This window comes from Lissotriton helveticus, chromosome 11 (assembly GCF_964261635.1).
Source record: "Lissotriton helveticus chromosome 11, aLisHel1.1, whole genome shotgun sequence".
In the NCBI taxonomy this organism is placed as follows: domain Eukaryota; kingdom Metazoa; phylum Chordata; class Amphibia; order Caudata; family Salamandridae; genus Lissotriton; species Lissotriton helveticus.
The window spans coordinates 1060043358-1060062352 of NC_136072.1; the positions used below are offsets into that span (position 1 = coordinate 1060043358).

An 18995-nucleotide genomic window follows, 5' to 3' on the forward strand; every position below is an offset into this window, starting at 1 on the left:
GTTAACTGCTACAGTAGCTTTGCTTCAACAGTAGCTTTGCTTCAAGCACAGCAACGAAAGCAGAACCGAGAAGTGTTTAGCAGTTAGGATACTGACTGACACCAAAAAACTAGCTTGAGTCCACAGAGGCTTTTTAATAGTGCATGGTGTCTACTGTTCTAGGGTTTAGGGCACTCTCTTCAATGAGCAAGCTAAGTGCATTGATCTGTGTCGAGCGAAGGCTCTCAGGGGAGCGCGCGCTGTGCATTTGCCACCATGTAAAATGCATCACAGAAACATGATCACATCGCATCAGATATTGACAATATGCTCTGCTGTCAATCAGCCTGCTAACCAGACCAATGCCCCAGAAATCACCAGTCTGTGGTACCTGGAAGCCAATGAGATCTTGCAGAAACTTACAACCGCAGATCGAAGCAGAGGTTCACCATCGTTTGTGTGTGTGTCAGGTGAAAAGAGTAAACAGCACATCGAGTCATAACAGGTGAATGTTTCATAAAAAGCACAAATACATAGAGGTGGGCGAGCCACTAAGAGTTTGAGTCAGGCTCGAGTCAGATGCCTGACCCTAGATCAGCTCTAGGTCCTCTTAGAACCTCCAGCCCCAAACAAGTTGAGCTTTCCCTGGAGGCGATATGGCCTAGTAGCCAGAACTGCTGACAATTTATAATGCGAATGATTGCACATTACCCAATGTAGAAAAAAATAAACAAAATTAGCCTTAGTCTTTGTTGTGAAGCGCTCTTATGTCCATGGGCAAGGTTTGCACTATATAAAACTGCCCAAAATGAAATGTGGATTGCACCAGTCACCAGCCTCTTGTCTCATCCTCCAAAATTTGAGGACAAAGCATTAACATTTGATACAAGCAAGAAATAACCATCTAGTGGCTGAATTGCACAGTGAGAAACAAAACTGTGGTATTAATTCAGCCTTCATTGCTTGGGTGAACTGTGTGATCTTGAATAAAATATATTATTTCACTGAAGGCCCTTAATATGAGAGCACCTTTAAATAAGTGAGCTCCGGATGTACGGTGTTCAAAAACCTCTTTTGTGTTTAATAGCTTAGAACGTTGCTCCTCCTACAATACGAATCTAGGCAACATTTAAGGTATACGTGATAACTGGCTTGCCTCTTCGTTACCTGTACGCAACGTCACCAGACGGGGCGCGGGAAGGTTTCTCAGTCCATGGTTAAAAACTCACTTTTAATAAATACTTTTCAAATAATCTGGTGTACGAAGGTAAAACGCTTCCATGCGTTAAAGACACAGTTCAGCCCCCCAATATTTTAGAAGCCCCTTTTCAGCTCAAGGTTAATGAATCTCTGAGACACGGGAGCCTCAGAGGTCCATAATCACACTTTGGAGGGAAGGGGGGCAACACCAGTTCGCGTTAGGCCTCTGGTCAGACACTGTTTGTGGAAGAAACAACTCAAAACACTGTAGGGCCACAGGCAGCAACACCAACACATGGGACGAGTGTGAGAGAATCGACAATTCTAGATTGGAGCCAAGATTGAGAAGGAAGGCTAAACTATGCAGTCCTGCGGGGAGGGAAGAGCTTAAACTGCAGAAGGCAGGCGCGGCCAGGGCGAACTTCGACCGTAGACCGATGACCCTAGACTTTGAAAACGAGCCTCGTCACGGGCCAACTTGTGTCGCCGGAGAGACGAGACAGGAATGCAAATTCGGCAGACAAATGCAAACCAGTACACCCCTGAGAAGGGCGGGGTGAATAGTTGATGCTGTCCAAAGGGGAAGTCACGGATGCAGAGGACTAATCCTGAAACAGAAAGCAGGTCCAGCTTCAAGAGAAGTCTGGCCGCATTTCATGCATGCGGCGCGAGGCTCTGTTCCTCTGCAGCGCGCGAGCTGCGGACGTTATTACAACATAACTCACATGCCGAGTACGAGCCAGCGCTTGGATACTATGCAAACACCGCACTGTGTGGAGAGTGGGAGAGCCATCTTTTTTTTTTTTTTTTTTAAATAAAACAACTTAAGAAGCTCGAAAACTTTTTAACAAAGTCAAAACAGCTCACTTGTAAACAACCAGATTGCCCAAAAATACAAGCTAAACGGAAACAGAATAAGACAAAACATATGTCGGCCACCAACAAGGAACTATGGATCTAGTCTTTGCAGGCAGGTCACACATCAGTCCAGACGTCCACGGTCTTGCTGCACCGGCTGGCACCAAATGCACTCAACTGTCTGATGGGAGCTCCCTTCCAGACCAAAAGCCCCCCTCCCTTATCCCAAGTTTTGAGATGTACTCAAGACCAATGGAAAACCACTTACATTTCCCCCACAGGACTGAAGTCGCCCAAATGTAAAAATGTAGTCTACAGAAGACAACCAAAAAAGAAGCAGCTCAACTGGCTCCACAAACCAATAAGTGAATATCATTTATTTTAAATGTATGAAATTCAGACATGGTGTTTTGCAATAGAAGTGTTAACTGTCATGGTTTTATATTCCAGTGTTATTTGGCATAACTCAAAATGATTCAGATACAGCACCAAATCCATTAGAAAGTTACATTTGCAAAAGCAATACGCGTTTTGTAATTCCAATGTTTTCTACAGCAGAAGGTAGTTATGTGGGTTTCAACAGGCTTTTGAACAGCAGTCCCCCGTGAGAATCAAAATTACATTTGAGAAAATCAGCTGGATAGCAAGTTACTCTGATAGCAAATATAACATTCGTCAAATACTAAGCACTCTTTCATACTTCAATTTCAAATCAGTCGGAGAAATATATTTATTCCCAAAAATAACTGGAAAGTTCCTAATAGGAAAGAAGCTTCTTTAATCACCACTTGCATAATAGTTCTCTCACTGGGGTTTACATGGAAAACCAAGAACCGATCGAAATCTTTCTGTATGTAGTATCGCACCAACGAAGATTAGTGAAATACCCAGAGAAGTGGCATCTAACTTCCACGATACAGAAACATGGTTCAGTAATTTACAGCACTTAATTCTACTACCTGCATGACCAAAAGCTCACTAGTTGGATTCTGCGAAGGTCTAAACCCTAAAGTCTTTGGAGGTCGATAAATGAGTGATAGCAGGAACATGTTTTTAAGTGATTAGAAATAGCAAAAGCTAGAGCACCGTGCTCTATTAAAATGTGATCGCAACACAGAACTGTCACCAGGCGATGATGGACAGCTATCAAATATGTCCACCATGTTGTTACAGGTTGCAGGGCATGTAGAGGACATTTTCTACTATGCATTAAAGAAGCACGGTGTTGTAACTTATCCCTTGGTTCCCTCCACCCCTCACTGTTCCCCCCTACGCCACCTCCCCTCTTGGTATAGCCCGTGCTGTCACCTGAAGGCAGCAATAGAATGTTGGGGTTATGTGAGAATTATCCGTTCAAGCTGGGAGCGCCTGTGTTTATCAGAACTGAATAAACGTCCTTGAACCCATCTATGTGTGGACCTTCGTTACTACACACGGCTTTGTCTTTGCTCTGTCTGAAGAGAGGTATATTTTCCCATACTTACAGCTCACCTGACAGATCAGCAAAGGATGTGGAGTATAGGTTTATAAAGATCATTGACTATGTTTTTGGTTTTTGTAAACAAAAAAACTATGACATTAACATTTACACAAGGCCAGATGCTGGGTTACAAATTGTGATTGAAGCTGCTGTCCCAATTCAAGGACAGTTGTGAATACCGCTGCACTCTCTTTTAATCAAAGGTTCCAAGAGTAAGGTAAACTATAATCTTCTTCAACTTTGGGTGCTCAAGGTGATCACCTCCTAGTTCATGAGGTGCAAAACAAATATCAACGAGGAAGCCTTACACCGTGTAAGGTCAGACCTTGTGCACTCCAATAGCGCTCTTGCTATCATATGCTGAAATATGATGATTCCATATGAGAATATTGAGAATTAAAAAGACAACATTACGACCTATAAACTTTCCAGTTCACTATTTTTTACAATATACTTACGCGCAAGAGCGCTATTGGAGTGCACAAGGTCTGACCTTACACGGTGTAAGGCTTCCTCGCCAATTCAAGGACAGGCACTACAGAGTTGTTTGGGGGTCCAAGGGGGGATATCTGTAAGATATAGTATTATAAGAGTCAGAGGAAGGCATGGCAACGTAGAACCACATATCTATCACTCCTTGGCGTGAGTAAAGGGATGCCACACCAAAAGAGAAAATTGCTCTTTGAAATCTTCTGTCGAGAAGAGAAATGACGTGACCCAACATCAGACCCACCGGAATTATGCTGCTGTATTCTTTTTTTGCATAATTAAGGATATGTCGCGTTTTCCGCATAATCCACCAGTTGCTGCATAATCTGCAGATTGAAAAAAATTGTTTTGAGCTCAAATGGACCAAAAACGTGCGTACGTATTAGCATGCAGTGGAAGTCCCTTTGCAAAGATTATCTGGGTCATCTTTCAATAGCTCATTTCTGTATTTGGTTGTTCAACTGCTACTAATGAGGTGACATCTTTGCAATGACAGTATTACCATGTGTATAAATAAAATAATGAATACCATCAGAAAAGGTGCTGCATTATGCCGCATAATTTGCCATTGCTAGACGCATAATACAGACAACCCTACTCTTACGCGCTTTTCATTTTTCTAAAAATAAGTCTTCTCTAAGATCGGAATTTATTTTTTTGAAATGTGTTTATATACCTGAGGTACCCTTCTTCAAATACCTTATTCCCCATACCAAGATAGATAACATACTAAATAATGGCCATAGTGATGTACTTACGTCTTTTTTTATTCTCCCCTTATTTACTAATTATCCAAATGAAATAAACTCATAAATCAGTGATCTGAACCACAGAAGCATATCGCCTGCTACGTTCCCTCTGCACCCATATAAATTCTTGTCAACCATTGTGCCTAGCAAGGCTGAACCTCCTCGGTTATGTCTGCCTTGTTGGTTTATTGGCACAGTTTTCCCATGCAGTTGGTTGAGGGTCCACAGCTCTGAGTTACCCTAAGGGGCCCTTCATACAGGCCGAAAATGGTACATGTAGATTTATTTTAACACATGCATTACCTGTGCATGTTCATTAAGGGATCCTGTTCTTCCTTTAAACACTCCAGTGTGCTATACTCATGTTTGTCGCATGCAATAGGGGTGTCACATCAATACAAAAAAGGAGTTTTATTCAAAATGAATAAATACACTGTTGTGGTAAATATTATGTTATGTCTCTGTTCTTCTTTTACAGGTCATGGGGCACGACGGCCCCTCGCGGCGGGATGCCTGGCTTTCACCTTGTGGACACCCTGCCGGGGTTTCTCACAGGGGAATACCAGGACGGGTTCCCTAAGCAAGCGCCGGGACGCTCACGGGCAGCTGTGCGCTTTACAAGTCCAGCACATTTACATTACATTTACATTTACATGAACAGAATTGTTCTTAAATTCCAAAATTCCTTTTACTTAACTTGATGTAAATAGAGCACATTTTAGATACCATTAATTTTCGGTCTATGACCCAACTCAGAAGATTATGGTTGTATTGGGTCCTGATTAAATGCTCATGACCCTTCAGGGGCGATTAGGGGCCTGAAACATGTCGACCTACTGTAAAATCAGGGGCTCATCACTATATCGGGTTGGTTCAGTTTCATTTTTAATCTAGACACATACAGTCGCAAATAATAAACAGTGACATGGGAGGGTCTGTAGCCAATTTTAACTACAGGAACAAAGTCTTTCTCCTCCCTCGCAGCCAAGGCCTGGAACAACCTCCTCCTCCACCTCCGGCACGCCCCTACACTGCTTCAGTTCAGGAAGGACCTCAAGACCTGGCTCTTCGGATGACGCCAGCACTCAACAAAGCCACCACCCTCTCCCATAGCACCTTAAGACTCTTGCGGGTGAGTAGCTCCGCTTTACCAACCCCCGCTTGATTGATGCCTCAGTGAAAGTTCATAGGGACCCGGAGTGCTGTTGTCCTCCACTCTGAGTGCAGTGTCCAGAAGCATGACTTTCATCACATCTGGCTTCCTTTACACGCTCACGTAGTGGGCTGCTTCAAGAGATTAAGATAATTAACAGAGCCCTGAAAAGGAGTTCCTCTGTTCGATCACTAACTCATAATACATTGAAGTTCAGGAGACTGATGGGTCATACAAATAAGCAGAGGTGGTACCTGCATTGGGTCAGGATGTTTTGCTTGAAATAAAAGCATTCTTTTTCCATTGTGAAGTACTGTGACAAAGCTTTGTACATAAGAGAATTAGAGAGCGTTCTGATTGGCAATGCTCTGGTAACTGACAGGGAAATAGCGCGAGACACCAACACTTGTGCGAGCAATGGACACAGCCTAGCCTGAAAATGGTTAATAGTTGCTGCGTCTTGTAGCTATTCCCCGATACACCCACTGCACTTTAAATCAACCCAGAAGGGTCTGTTGTATACCCGGAAACAGAACAGCATGGTAGAAGGCAGGTGAAGAACCGCACAACTAAATGACTGTAAATACTTGAGCCAACTGCAGTCACAAATACAAATCTGTTTAATTTATGTTAAAACACATCCTCTGTAGGCAACAAAATAAGAGGATTTTAACATCGCATTTTGGTACACAGGCAGTCTGCAACCTAGCAACGGAATATTTTAAAACCGGTTATGTTATTTGCTCAAACGGGTGTGCATGGGCGAGTTTCTACACCATTTTACTTACCCTCTTGTCCACTGCATGCTACCAACTGATTTTGTTTCTACCAACTGATTTTGTTTCTCTGAAATGTACGTTCATATCCTTGATAAGTGAATACTTCGAAATTCTTTGTGGCGTTACAGAACTTTAGGTGTGAGGGACAAACATTTACACTGAAAGACAAGTGACGCACTGTACTATGTTGAAGCCTCTTTGTATGAAATGCTGCAAATGATTCAAAGGCAATAAACACCTCCACATTGCAATGACTGTACAAACCAGAAGAAGTGGTGGTTGTCATTTACAGAGGAGCCGATGGCCTTTGTAGAGAAACTAAAGCCAAAACCTATACTTACATACAAATGCCAACAGTTTAAAGGGGACAATTCGACACTGGCCTATTATCAAACATATTCTGTTGCTTCCACCACGGCTCACTCTTACACAGACACTGCAGGCAATAAAAGGTCTCAGCTAGACTTGCAGCAGTTGATAAGACCGAATCAAGGCCCATTTCATGATGTGATTCTCTTTCCATTTCAGGGGTTAGGGACCAATAAACCTGACACTTGTCACTATCTCAAAGCTGCTGCTGTCCAGGCATGGTTTTTCAGAACACCCCTAACTTAGCACTGCCTTTCTAGTGAGGTGCACCACAAACAGATTTTGATGCAACCTAATTGCAATCGCCATGCCTTTCAATTATATTTATGCTCCAAATTGGGGATTACCTCACAGGCTTCCAGGAAATCTAAATTCTAGCACTGCAATTCACTTGAACTGACATCCTTTGTAGAAGATATGAGCCCTCATGCCGACTCCCTCTTGATTAAAGAACAAATAAAATGTGCAAGATGGTTTGCATGGCCTTTGCACACATTCAGATTTCTAATTTACACTGATACTCTGCTTCAGTATGAAAAGTTCATGCTACTTATAATAAAAAAAACTGCACTGAACGCTGTTACCTGACCATAGAAAAATACGACGCATCCAATATACAGAGATTTGCATTTACCCTCCTCTAAATAACAAGCAGTCAAATATGCTATTTTCTTCACACAAGGACCATCGTTTAACTCACTGCTGTTAGTATAAGAATGAAAAGGCACATCTACCATCCCCAGGCCTGTCAATCAAAAGGGATGTCTAATACTCCTAGGCATCTCGATCAAAGGGATGTCTACTACCCCAAGGCCCGTCAATCAAAGGTAGCAGATTACCATATCTGTGAAGTATCTTAGTACGCTTCTGAAGTCGTACAAAAAGGTACTATTTCGGGCCTTGACACAATTTGTCAAGAACATCTCTAAAAACAAAATGTCCAAGGAAAGAAGCGAATAAACGTAATACTTTGAATGTGTGCGAGATGGGGCACCACCTGCACAAAACAGTCTGTTTATTTGTAATCATGAGCAGTCGCCCAGAATTCAAGCAAACAAAAAAAACTGGTTGTTCTCAACTAATTTCCGGCTTCAAGATGTACTGATAAGAATATGAAAAGCACAACCGTACCTCTTACACTAACATCTGACTTCCTGCATAAAGAGATGCTACATATAGACCGTGACGCGAACGGAGTGTACTTCAGAAGCTAATGCATGATCACAAATCATACTTTTCACAGCAGTACCTCGAGCAACACTCTTCCATCATCCATAACAAACGGAATAGTTACCAAACAGAACGTGCTTTGAGGCCGTAAGGTAGAACAATACAAGCACTACGCTGCAATGTAAGGTTAGTGCACAAGGCAAACTCTTTCCCAAACTGCAGTCCGTACAGGCTCCAGCCACTTGGGCCGTAGTTTGTAGAAACGAAACAAGAGAACATTTTAGAGGTCAGGCAGTCGTGGAGTTAGTTCTCCATTTAAAGCAAGAGGCCTTTGTCATATCCAACAACACCCAGGCCTGAGCAGGCACCAGACCAGCTTAATCCTACAAGCCTCGATGGCCACATCTTGCTGCAGCACAATGAGCTGGCTAACGTCCGTCCTGGGAGCTGGAAAAGCTGTCCCCGCAGCAACAAGTGCATTGGACAGATGGTCCTAATCTTCTTTCCTCCAATGGGAGCTCGCTGCATCAGCAAGCCAGCTCCCCTTCTTTTTAAAAAGTGATGCTCTGAATGCATATGTAAGAGGGATTTTTACACCCTTTGGCACTCAAATAAACACCGCTAAAGATATTCACCAGTTTCTCACCTACTGTTGGAAGTGGCACGTCACACTGAGAGGTGAAATTCCCACCTCCAGCTAGCAGATGAATAAGCTCCCTGCTTCTCCAAACAGCTGATCTCCCCACAGCAAATATGCCGAGGCTCATAATTGCCACCCGGCTCGAATTCAAGGAAAGCTCTCACTGCAAAGAATAACTTCCAATTAAGGGACACTTGCACAAAACCACTAAGTATCACTTTAGTTCATCTGCACAGTCATCACAGCGCAAGAAGAGATGCTTTCAAATCAGCCCTTAGACGATCACCACAGGCTTGTCTTTCCTATACCTGAACAGGTATGCATCATTCCATGCAGGTGTACCTAAAAACACGCGACTTCGATCAGAAACTGCCCTGGTTATAGTGCATGAAATGAAATGCTTCAGTTGTTTTGCACGTCTCAGAAATATGCCTTCAACAGGTATAGATGCAATAACAGCGGTTACAACAGCCATTGGCAAAATCAGTAGGTCTCACATTTGGGGCCTATTAGCTTTGCCAATGCTTTTAGGAATATGTCACTGTATTTACAGTGCATATTTTGCGTTAGTAAATATTTTTAAAGCGTTACTCAGCAAGTCAGTGGGCCATACAGTGTTCCGATTACAACCTCATTCAATCCTTGGCTTCTCTCCAGAGCGCACACAGTGATGGTCACATATGTACCACTGGTGTTAACCAATTCTAATTATTTACAACAATATCATAATTATTACCCTTTTATGCCAGACTGCTGACAAGCACAAACAAAGTTAATAGGTCTGGCTTATTTTAGGCATATGCTGGTTGTTGTGCGATATACCTGGAAGCAATAGCAGAAAACTCACAAAGAAGAGGCACGTAAATGCTGATCAGGCAGCAAGCTGACTAAAGCACAGGCTTGCAGTTCATATGTTTTAAGCTACATCCTTAATTACTTAGGCCGTGCCCATTTTAGAGACGTCCTCTGCCTTTTTCATCTCACTTTAAGCACTGTGCATCACAACAGACTAATACCTACAGACAGCTAAAACCCATCTCAAAGGTGAGAATTAAAAATAGTCATGTTGTAAACTGTTGGAACCATCTGAGTCAAATCTAAAACTTGTGGAGCAGAAACAGATCGCACATTTCGGAGGAGACCTGGATTACTTCCTGAAACCCCACTTCCACCAACAATCAAGAAACGCCCAGGAGAGCGCAACGACAGGTCCAATCTCAACCGGAAACCAACAGAACAACTACTCTCCGGACACCATCACACTATACCAGGAAGCAGGTAGGCTAACTTGCTTAGCCATAATCAAACATCAAATCTCCAAGGGCAGGAGAGAGGAAGCACCAGGACCAAATGGAACTCCACTAGCCATTTTCAAACAAGACGCAGATTTTGAGGCAGATACATTAGACCTGATCTTCTGTGAAATCAGGCAGATGGGTCAACTCCCAGCTTCGTGGAAGGCCTTCGTCATTTCTCCAATTCATAAATCCAGCGATAATACCTACCAGAAAAACTACTGCCTTATTGCCCTGCTTGATATACTTTGCCGGCACTTTACTAGCTGAGCTTCAAGACTGGACCGAGGAACATGAAATTATTCCATTCAACCAGACAGGGTTCTGCAAAGCAACCGGCACAACTACCATCCTATTCATGTCACTCTTCATGGACATGGCCATGTCAACCAAATAGGCCCTGCACCTCTGATTCACAGACTTCACGGCAGCATTTGACAACTTATATTGAGCAAGGCTGTGAAAAACTAGCAAGCTGGTAAATGCCAGACTAGAGACATGCGAATATATTTCCACACAGGAACCTTGGTGCAGGTAAAACTGGGTTATGGCACACATCTCTAGACACATCCCTACCACCAAAGGGCTTAAACAAAGGTGTGTGTTCACCTCAACCCTGTTCAATCTTTATATGGCAGACCTGACGCAGACCCTAAACTCATGCAATGCACATGCTCCAAGAATGGGTGGTAAGGCCTTATCCAGCATCCTATATGCTGTCAAAGTGGTTCTGATCAGTCACACTCAAGTAGGCATGCAACACCTACTGAACGCACTACAGGGCTACGCCGTAGACAACTTCCTAGAAGTAAATCTTGAGAAAACAAGAACTAGGTCTATAAAAGGACCTGGAAAAATCTAATGTCTGGCATATGGGGGACATAGAAATTCAGAATGTGTCACATTACAAATACCTAGGCGTAACCATTGATAACAGTGACCAATTCGCTAGTCATGTTGAAACAATCCGAAGGAAAGGACTGGCCTTAGCAACAACTCTGAAGAAGCTAAAATCTAAGCTGATAGGCCACATGCTCTATCCTCTAGTTCAGGTTGCCCAATCCATAATCCTACCTACCATCTCATACGGAAGCAAAGTCCTGAGAGGAAGAGCCCCAAACCCTGGACAGCAATATTATCAGAGCCTAACGGACCTGTTCAATATACCAACCTACGCCTCTGCAGCTCAGATCAGAATTTGGGCTCACCAGACAACACTTAGCAAGTCATGGGGTCTATATTAACTGTTGGCATAAAATCAAGAATGCCTCCGTGAACCCTTTAACTACAGCACCGAAACAACATCGCCGGCCAGAAACTTCTTAAAACACAGTCTTGCAACTACAGGTCTTTCCCAACTCTGGGACACTCCAACCGCCAACGCACTATTCAAAAAAGTAATGCGGAGGACCACTAGGAACTTCTCTCTAATAGAAGACATGTATATTGTAAATGGTTTTAATTAAACATACACGATAAAGGTTACTTACATTTTAGAGACACCCCGCCTTTTTCATCCCATTTAAAGTACAGTGCATCACAACACACTTACCTGCAGACAGTTAAAACCCCTCTCAAAATTGAGAACAAAAAATGTTCATGTTGTAAACTATGGAACCATCTGAGTCAAATCTAAAACGTGTGGAGCAGAAACAAGTAACAACTGATTTGCTCCTTTCCGGTCCTCGCTCTGCGGTCTCTGGGAGGGCAGGGGCACAGGTGCTCTTAGATTTCAAGAGAGGAGAGTCGAGGACTTCAGTGAAAGAAAGGCAAAGGTCACATCTCCTCCACAACCCGGGCCGCGATTGTCGCTCTTATTTTATTTATTTAAAGATTTTTATATAGCGCTGGCTAGACCCGGAAGTATCAGAGCGCTTTACATGAGAACAGATTGTATATAGTTACATCAGTTACAATAGAATACAATAGAAACAGATATGAGTCAATAGGAGCGTAAGGATGGGTGGGGGACGAATGAGACATGGGTGTAGGGATAAAAAAGCAAAACAGACAAAGTCAGGCAAGGCTGGATGGGGGAGGAGGGGGAGGAGGCAGCCAAAGGATCAGGGAGGGTGGAGGTAGGGGAGGGAAAGGAGACACAGCAGAGAGACGAGGAAAAACAATGTCCAATGTCCGGCTGGGTAGGTGACGGCCAAGGGGGTAAAACCAAAGTCAATCTCCTCTATAGCTGATGAAACCGCTCCACCGGGCATCAGCCATTTTGCTCGGGCTCAGCGGTCAGTACAATATAAAAGGTTATTACCTAGGGGGCATCATCATAGATCCATCGGCCGCACCAGTCCCGGTGTTACAGGGAGGCGCCGTCTGCCTCAAATCTCCATCTCTCCGGCACTCGTCTCTCTTCAGCTGGTCTAAGCTCACTTGGCGCCAAGAGCATGCGGACTCCAGTCCAACCTTTCAGGGGAGTGGTCTCGCGGCCACTCGCCTCGGACTCAGGTATTTCGATTTTTTCCCTGTAGGCACCGACAAGTCCCACAGATAAAGTTTCCTCAGGATAGGCCGCCATCGTAGAGTTAGGCAACTCTGGAGTGATCCCTCTCGTCAGCCTACACCGCCTAGCAGGAGGCTTCACTTAATAGCCCCCAGTATCATCCAGGTCATTGGAAGCTGATGGGGCTGTCAGTCGTGCCGCTTCCCCCGCGGCAGACCGCCGCTACCCCACATACAGTTTTATGCAACTAAAACGTTTGAGAATGAGATTCCCAGGCAATTGCTGGCCGCCTGGTGCTTAGTTACTGTTACTGAAGGCTGGAGAATGATTTGGCTGCCATTAGAGTGTAGTGGGTGCCAGAGCTATGCAAAAAGCATTAAAGTTCTAATTTGACTTGGGCGCCATCTTGGGGTCAGCCCACATATATTGAAAGGACGCGTGGTGAAATAACCAGTTGTGCATAGGGGCGCTCCGTGCCCGCAGCGGCCGCTAAAATAATAATGAGTGATCAAGTGTTAAAGTATTGCAGCACGGTTCCTTAGGGAAAGGATGATACGCTCGCCGAAAGTCCCTCAAACGGCCACCATCTTAGGGTCGAGCTGCATTGTGTAATATGTCCCTGCATCAATTTAGGCCCCTCCAGCTCTATAACGTATTTTCCGGGGGGATCAAAAGAGTCCAATCAGGCTTCCGCTGGGACCAGTGTACCATTTGTTCCCTGGTGAAGCAGATGGAAATATCCTCAGCTTCTCTGGGAGTTGAAGCACAAAGGTGTGAACATAGGCATGAGACAACAGAGTGAAAGGGAGCCCAGAAGCAATACATACGGTTTGAATCATGGAGGGTAGGATGGCAGGAGCAACGGAAAGGCAGGGGAACAACACAGGAGTTGGAGACAAAAAACAAAGGGAAATGGAGAAAAGGGAAACACATGGGCGAGAGATAGCACAACACATCACAGAGGGGGGGGGGGGCAGAAGCTTTCTTGGGAAGAAAGCAGGAGCGCTTACATTTAAAAAAGAGGAATACAAGAAAAAAATAGCAGAGGACGGACATAAGTAATGTGTCTGTGCTCCAGGGAGGTACAAACGCAAGAAGAGGAAGGGAAAACCCAAACAAACTAACAAACATGAAGTAGGCAAATTAAAGTGACAATGAAGACAATGAATAGTATGCAATGTGTGGACTCCAAACCTATTGTAAGCCAACAATGTCTAACATAGACCGTGCATATGCTGTCTAGTATGCGAGACCTGAACATGGTTAATCTTACCTTGCAGCAAATTTTCCCCTGCCTCGTTCAACATGCTACTTCAATTAATCAGCATTCTATGCCAATCGAATCCGCAAGAGCCACAATCTGGCGAAGAGCGTATTCTCGATACTCTCCAGTCTTAAATCTCAGCAGGCCGATGCAGGGCCGACAATCAAGTCCAACGAGCAGTGCGAGGACCTCGCCACCTTCTTTGTTAGGAAGGTGGACACCCTCCATAGGTCCTTTCCGACTGCATCTATCAACCCGCAAGTAGCACGATGCTGTCAAAGGGTTAATACCTTGGAAGTCGTTCCTCTAATCCCTGCAGACCAGCTGCAAGTTCTGTGCGGGAAACTTAAATCAGGTTCCCCTGCAGAACCTCTTAAACCAGACCAATTAAGGAAAGTGCTTCCTGTGATCATATATTCCCTGGGGCAGGTGATAAACATGTCCCTCGCCACTGCAGCCGTGCCAAGGGCATGGAAACCGGCCACGGTGATACCCCTTCTCAAAAAAACATCTCTGGACACGGCCAAACCAGAAAACTACTGCCCTATTTCCCTACTCCCGTGGGCGTCAATGATCACGGAGGCTTATGTCAACTCCCTCCTGTCAAACTTCCTGACCTTGAACAACACGCTGGACCCCTCCCAGAATGGCTTTCGACCAAGCCCCAGTATGGAGTCTGCTCTCCTAGCTGTGACAGAACACCTCTGGTCTGCACTAGATGCTGGGCGAACGTCAGCACTGATTCTCCTGGATCTCAGTGCCACGTTTGACACAGTGTCCTATGCCATTCTGCTACACCGCCTGGAGGAGGCGGGGATTACTGGTTCGGCCTTGGAGTGGCTCACTTCGTTAGAGGTCGTTTGTGGTAAAAGTCCCTCCCTATGCCTAGGGCATACACCACATCAAACAAGGGGTACCACCGGGTTCCTCCCTTAGCTCACTGTTATTTAATCTCTACGTCCAACCCCTGGCTGCAGTTGCCAAGACAGAGGACTGACCATGGTCTCCTACGCTGACGATACTCAGCTGGTGGTGGCACCCTCCAGCGTCACCGAGCGGGACGCCCTTAAATTTCAGGGCGATCTGGCGGCAGTCACAGAGTGGATGACCACCAACTGCCTCCACCTGAATGCCAGCAAGTCGGAGGTATTGCTGGTAGGGAAGGAACATGGTCAGTGGAGTGAGCTCTGGTGGCCTGCAAGCCTTGGTAGTGCTACCCGTCCCAAGCAGGTCGTAAAAAATCTGGGGGTGTGGCTGGACTTGTTCCTTAGCTACTGAGTTCAAACCAAAAAGGTGGCAGGGACCTGCTTCGGGCTATTGCAGGGGCTCAGACTCCTATTGGGTTTCTTTGATCCACCCACACGTCAGACCATCATTCAGGCATCAATACTGTCAAGATTGGACTATGCCTGCTCTCTGTATCTGGGGGTTTAATAAGGCTGAAATTTTGAGGCTACAAAGGGCCCAGAACGAAGCAGCAAGAACCCTTCTTGGCCTGCGCAGGTCCTGCCCTGTGTCAGACGCCATTCGTTAGCTGCATTGGTTGCCTGTGGCCAGGCGAATTGAATTCAAGGCGCACTGCATCACTTTCAAAGCCCTGAAATTCACCACCCCTAGCATCCTGCTTTCGCTTTACGTCCCCGCACGCCATCTCCGCTCACTAGATCAACACCTGGTGGTGGTTCCCAGGACACGGAGAGTCCGGGCTTGAGGCAGCTGCTTCCGCAGTAGGGCGGCTCGCCTTTGGAACTCGCTCCCTGTTCATATCCGGGGCCTCAACAACTACCTAGAATTCAGGAAGGCCATTAAAACACACCTGTTTCCTGCAGCGCAGCCCTTGCATCTGCTCCATCCGAACGTGTCAGTTGCTCTGCTGTCAGCGCCAGGACAGCTGTTGCAATTTACAAGTTGTGGTAACATTAACATTTTGCTCACCATGCTACCCCAGTTTAGAACTGGCCATATGCAAATCAGTCTTGACCCTGTGCCTCATGGGAACAATCCAGCCTGCCAAGCCAGGTGTTGTAATCCAGTATCAATTCACTGCAATAAGCGTATCAGGATTAAAATTAATAGATTAAAGCTGTTTTACTACAACTTAGTGTATGCATCTCTTCCCACGATGATCTAAGTTTGACATACCTGACGAACCATTGACATGACGAGGTAAATGATGCGCAAACACAAAATGATGTGGAAACAGGAAAGCACAGATCAAGTGTGGCTCTTATCAATTACTAAATGAAGGGCACTTGACCAAAAGCGATCAGGGCTGCAAGTCTGAAGAATAACGATTAATTTTGGACTCTGTTTTAAAGGAAGACAAAAATTCTGTAATAGTAACGCTGAAGTAACCGAAAGGTGAAATGAAGCACTTCATATACATGTTAAATACAAAAATAAAATTGAAATGCAATTAAGGCATATATTTGGGTATTTCAGTAAAGAAAGCAGGGATATTGGAAAGTCTGTTGTCTACTTTTTCAATTAACAATATTTATAAAGGTGGAATACTTTGTTAGATTTTTTTAAATCATACATTATACACATGTTAAAATGGCAGCGCTCTATAAAATTAGTACAATAGGAAAGAAGAACTTGATTTTCATTTTACATTAAAATTCTTCTGAGTTTCCTACTAATTACACACACAGATTATATATATATATATACACACACATAAACATACATACATATACACACACACACATACATACATATACACATACATACATATACATACACACACAAACATTATTTCTTATTTCTACTATTATAAACACGAGTGCAATTTTTCCCCCCAAATTCCTTCATCCAAGTTTACATCAGACAATTCACCAGAAACTAATTTCATTTTTGCCAATAGCATGAATTTAACGAAAGCAGCGCTCAAATCTATATCTGTTGAATGAAAATATCTTATGAGGGCTTGACTACAAGTTCGAATTCCCCGGCTATTAAATGTATCCCGTAGTACTCTCGTTCTTTCGTCCATCAAGTCTGGGCATATGTAAGTTAAGTGAATATTGTTTTCCTCTCCCTTTTTGCATAGTCTACAATGCATACATTTTGCTGTACATTGCCATGGCATTGCATGAGATAACCATGGAAGAAGGCCAAAACGAGTTTTTTCGGAATCAGTTGTTTTGTATTCCCCAGAATTAACAGCACCAAAGACCACGCTGGTATTACAAACATATCTGGCCAAGCATATCCTGAGAGTAAGGCCATTTACCAGCTGCCTACGTCCCTCCCACTGAGAAGTGGGCAATCTTGACAGGTGGCTGCCAGCACAGGTGACTATCAGAGTGATTGTGAAATCAAGATTTTGACACTGTCAGCTCCAGTCGTTCAAAGGAGTATCGCGATGGGCACAGATGGTGGGCCTACACGGACAGTTAAAACATTCAGGTTACCCGAAAGGAGATACATCAGGGAAAAGCCGAATGAAAGGGCAACCACGAGTTGCTGAATATGGTAAAGTTAAAACATTTAAAGCAAACTGAGGAAATCTGACACGACTGGGGTGGATCCAGGAAACAGACCAAGCAACAAAAACAGGTTCACGCCAGAGCCACCTCAACTCCCAGGGAGCAAAGGAATAATGGCAGGCAGAGAGACAGGGACAAGCCTTGAGGCACACAAGCGATAAAGAAGGGGCAGTGTTTTGCTCCCCACGGAAAGAAACAATTCGTAGAGCTCAATCGTCTCTTCAAGGGCAGCCCGTGCGATTTTAAGACTTACCTCATTCTAAGAAGTGGGTTCGGTGCCGATTCTCACTCATGAAGGGGATGCTTGCCCTTCTGCCCCCTCATCAGATCATGAATGGGTTGTTGTGCCCCCCCCCCCTACTCTGGAGGAGACAGTCCACCCGTGCTCTCCACGGGAGGATCGCGCCCCTTCTTTGGAACCCAAGCCTCCTACCGGGTTTATAAACTGCCCACCAACCCACCGTGAGTTCTACCCGCCCTCTCTCCTCTTTGGGGTTGACTGATTTTTTTGGCCGAATCCCCGTCTCCTCCCTCTCGTCAGGAGGGTGAGTATTTCTCATGGGACGCAAGCCACCTGCTTCCTCTCTGGGGCGCCCAGGCTCGTCCTGACACCTGGCCGCTTTCTTGGGGGCGGGGGTTGCTTCCTTGTTGGGGGGTAACCAGGCAACTCTTGGGGACATACATCCCAAAAGTCCTCTTACCCCTCGTCGCAAGGGAGGGGAGCACTCTACTAATTCTTGGTCTCCGGAAGGGGCTCCCTGAAAGGAGACCCTCGTTACCACGGGGTCGACTCTGCATGGAGCAGGCTCCCCCCTTTTTGAGGCCGCCTCACCCTTCTTTGTCTTAGGCGGAAGAGAGGGTCTGCCCTCAGCTAAGGGACCTCTGGTCTGCCCTGGCTCACGGTGCGTGAGGGTGAGGCCTCCCTCAGAGGGGCCCTCCCTTCGCTTTAGTGAGACCTTACCTCCCCCTCATTGGGGGGGTCGAAGCCTGCATTACATGGAGAAAGGCACCCAGGACTTTGAAGGGAGACCCCAAGGGGCCCCTTCCAGCAGGGCAGTAAGTGATTGCTTTGAAGGGTCCCTTGTTCTCATCACTGTCCATATTCCTGCCCTCTTCCAGGCATGGCCCTCGCTTCTCACCTCGTCCATCTCCAGGCTGATTTCGCGAAGCTTCTCCTCGTCCTCCAGGAGCTCGTTCAGCTGCGTCAGGCTCAGGCCGCTGAACTTGCTGAGATCCACGGCCATGGTGCCGCCTGGAGCTGCTGCTGGTGCCTCCTCCGGAGCCTCCCGCCTCCTCCTATCCGCAGCCCGGGCTATGCAGACTGCGCCCAGACCGGAAGCGCCCAGGAGACTTTCCAACTTCGTCCCGCCCCCAGGGAGGAGCGGACGTGACGTCAGTGTCCGAGGATACCCCCAGACGGAGTTGATCTACGTCGACGGAAGTGACGAAAGGGCTTCTGTTCACAAGTATCCTAAAAGGGAAACGAACGAAGAGCTCTAATGACACATTATGTTTAAAAATAAAATATCGGTCGGTGGAGTCTAGGCAGGTCGTTTAGATGTACTCCTTCTGCACCATCCGCAGACAGCAGGTCAATGGAAGAAGCAGATAGAGGAGAGTCAAAGGA

The 18995-nt window shown here is 45.4% G+C and overlaps 1 protein-coding gene across 1 annotated transcript in view; it reads right to left on the minus strand.

Moving 5' to 3' along the window:
* VPS37B (VPS37B subunit of ESCRT-I) overlaps window positions 1-18754 on the minus strand; it is a 65026-nt gene extending 46272 nt beyond the window's left edge. The window contains exon 1 of the mRNA XM_078667578.1: window positions 18508-18754. Within this exon, the coding sequence (XP_078523704.1) occupies window positions 18508-18612 (105 nt within the window). The 5' untranslated portion in view covers window positions 18613-18754. The remainder of the gene's footprint in view (window positions 1-18507) is intronic.
* Window positions 18755-18995: the final 241 nt, after the last annotated feature.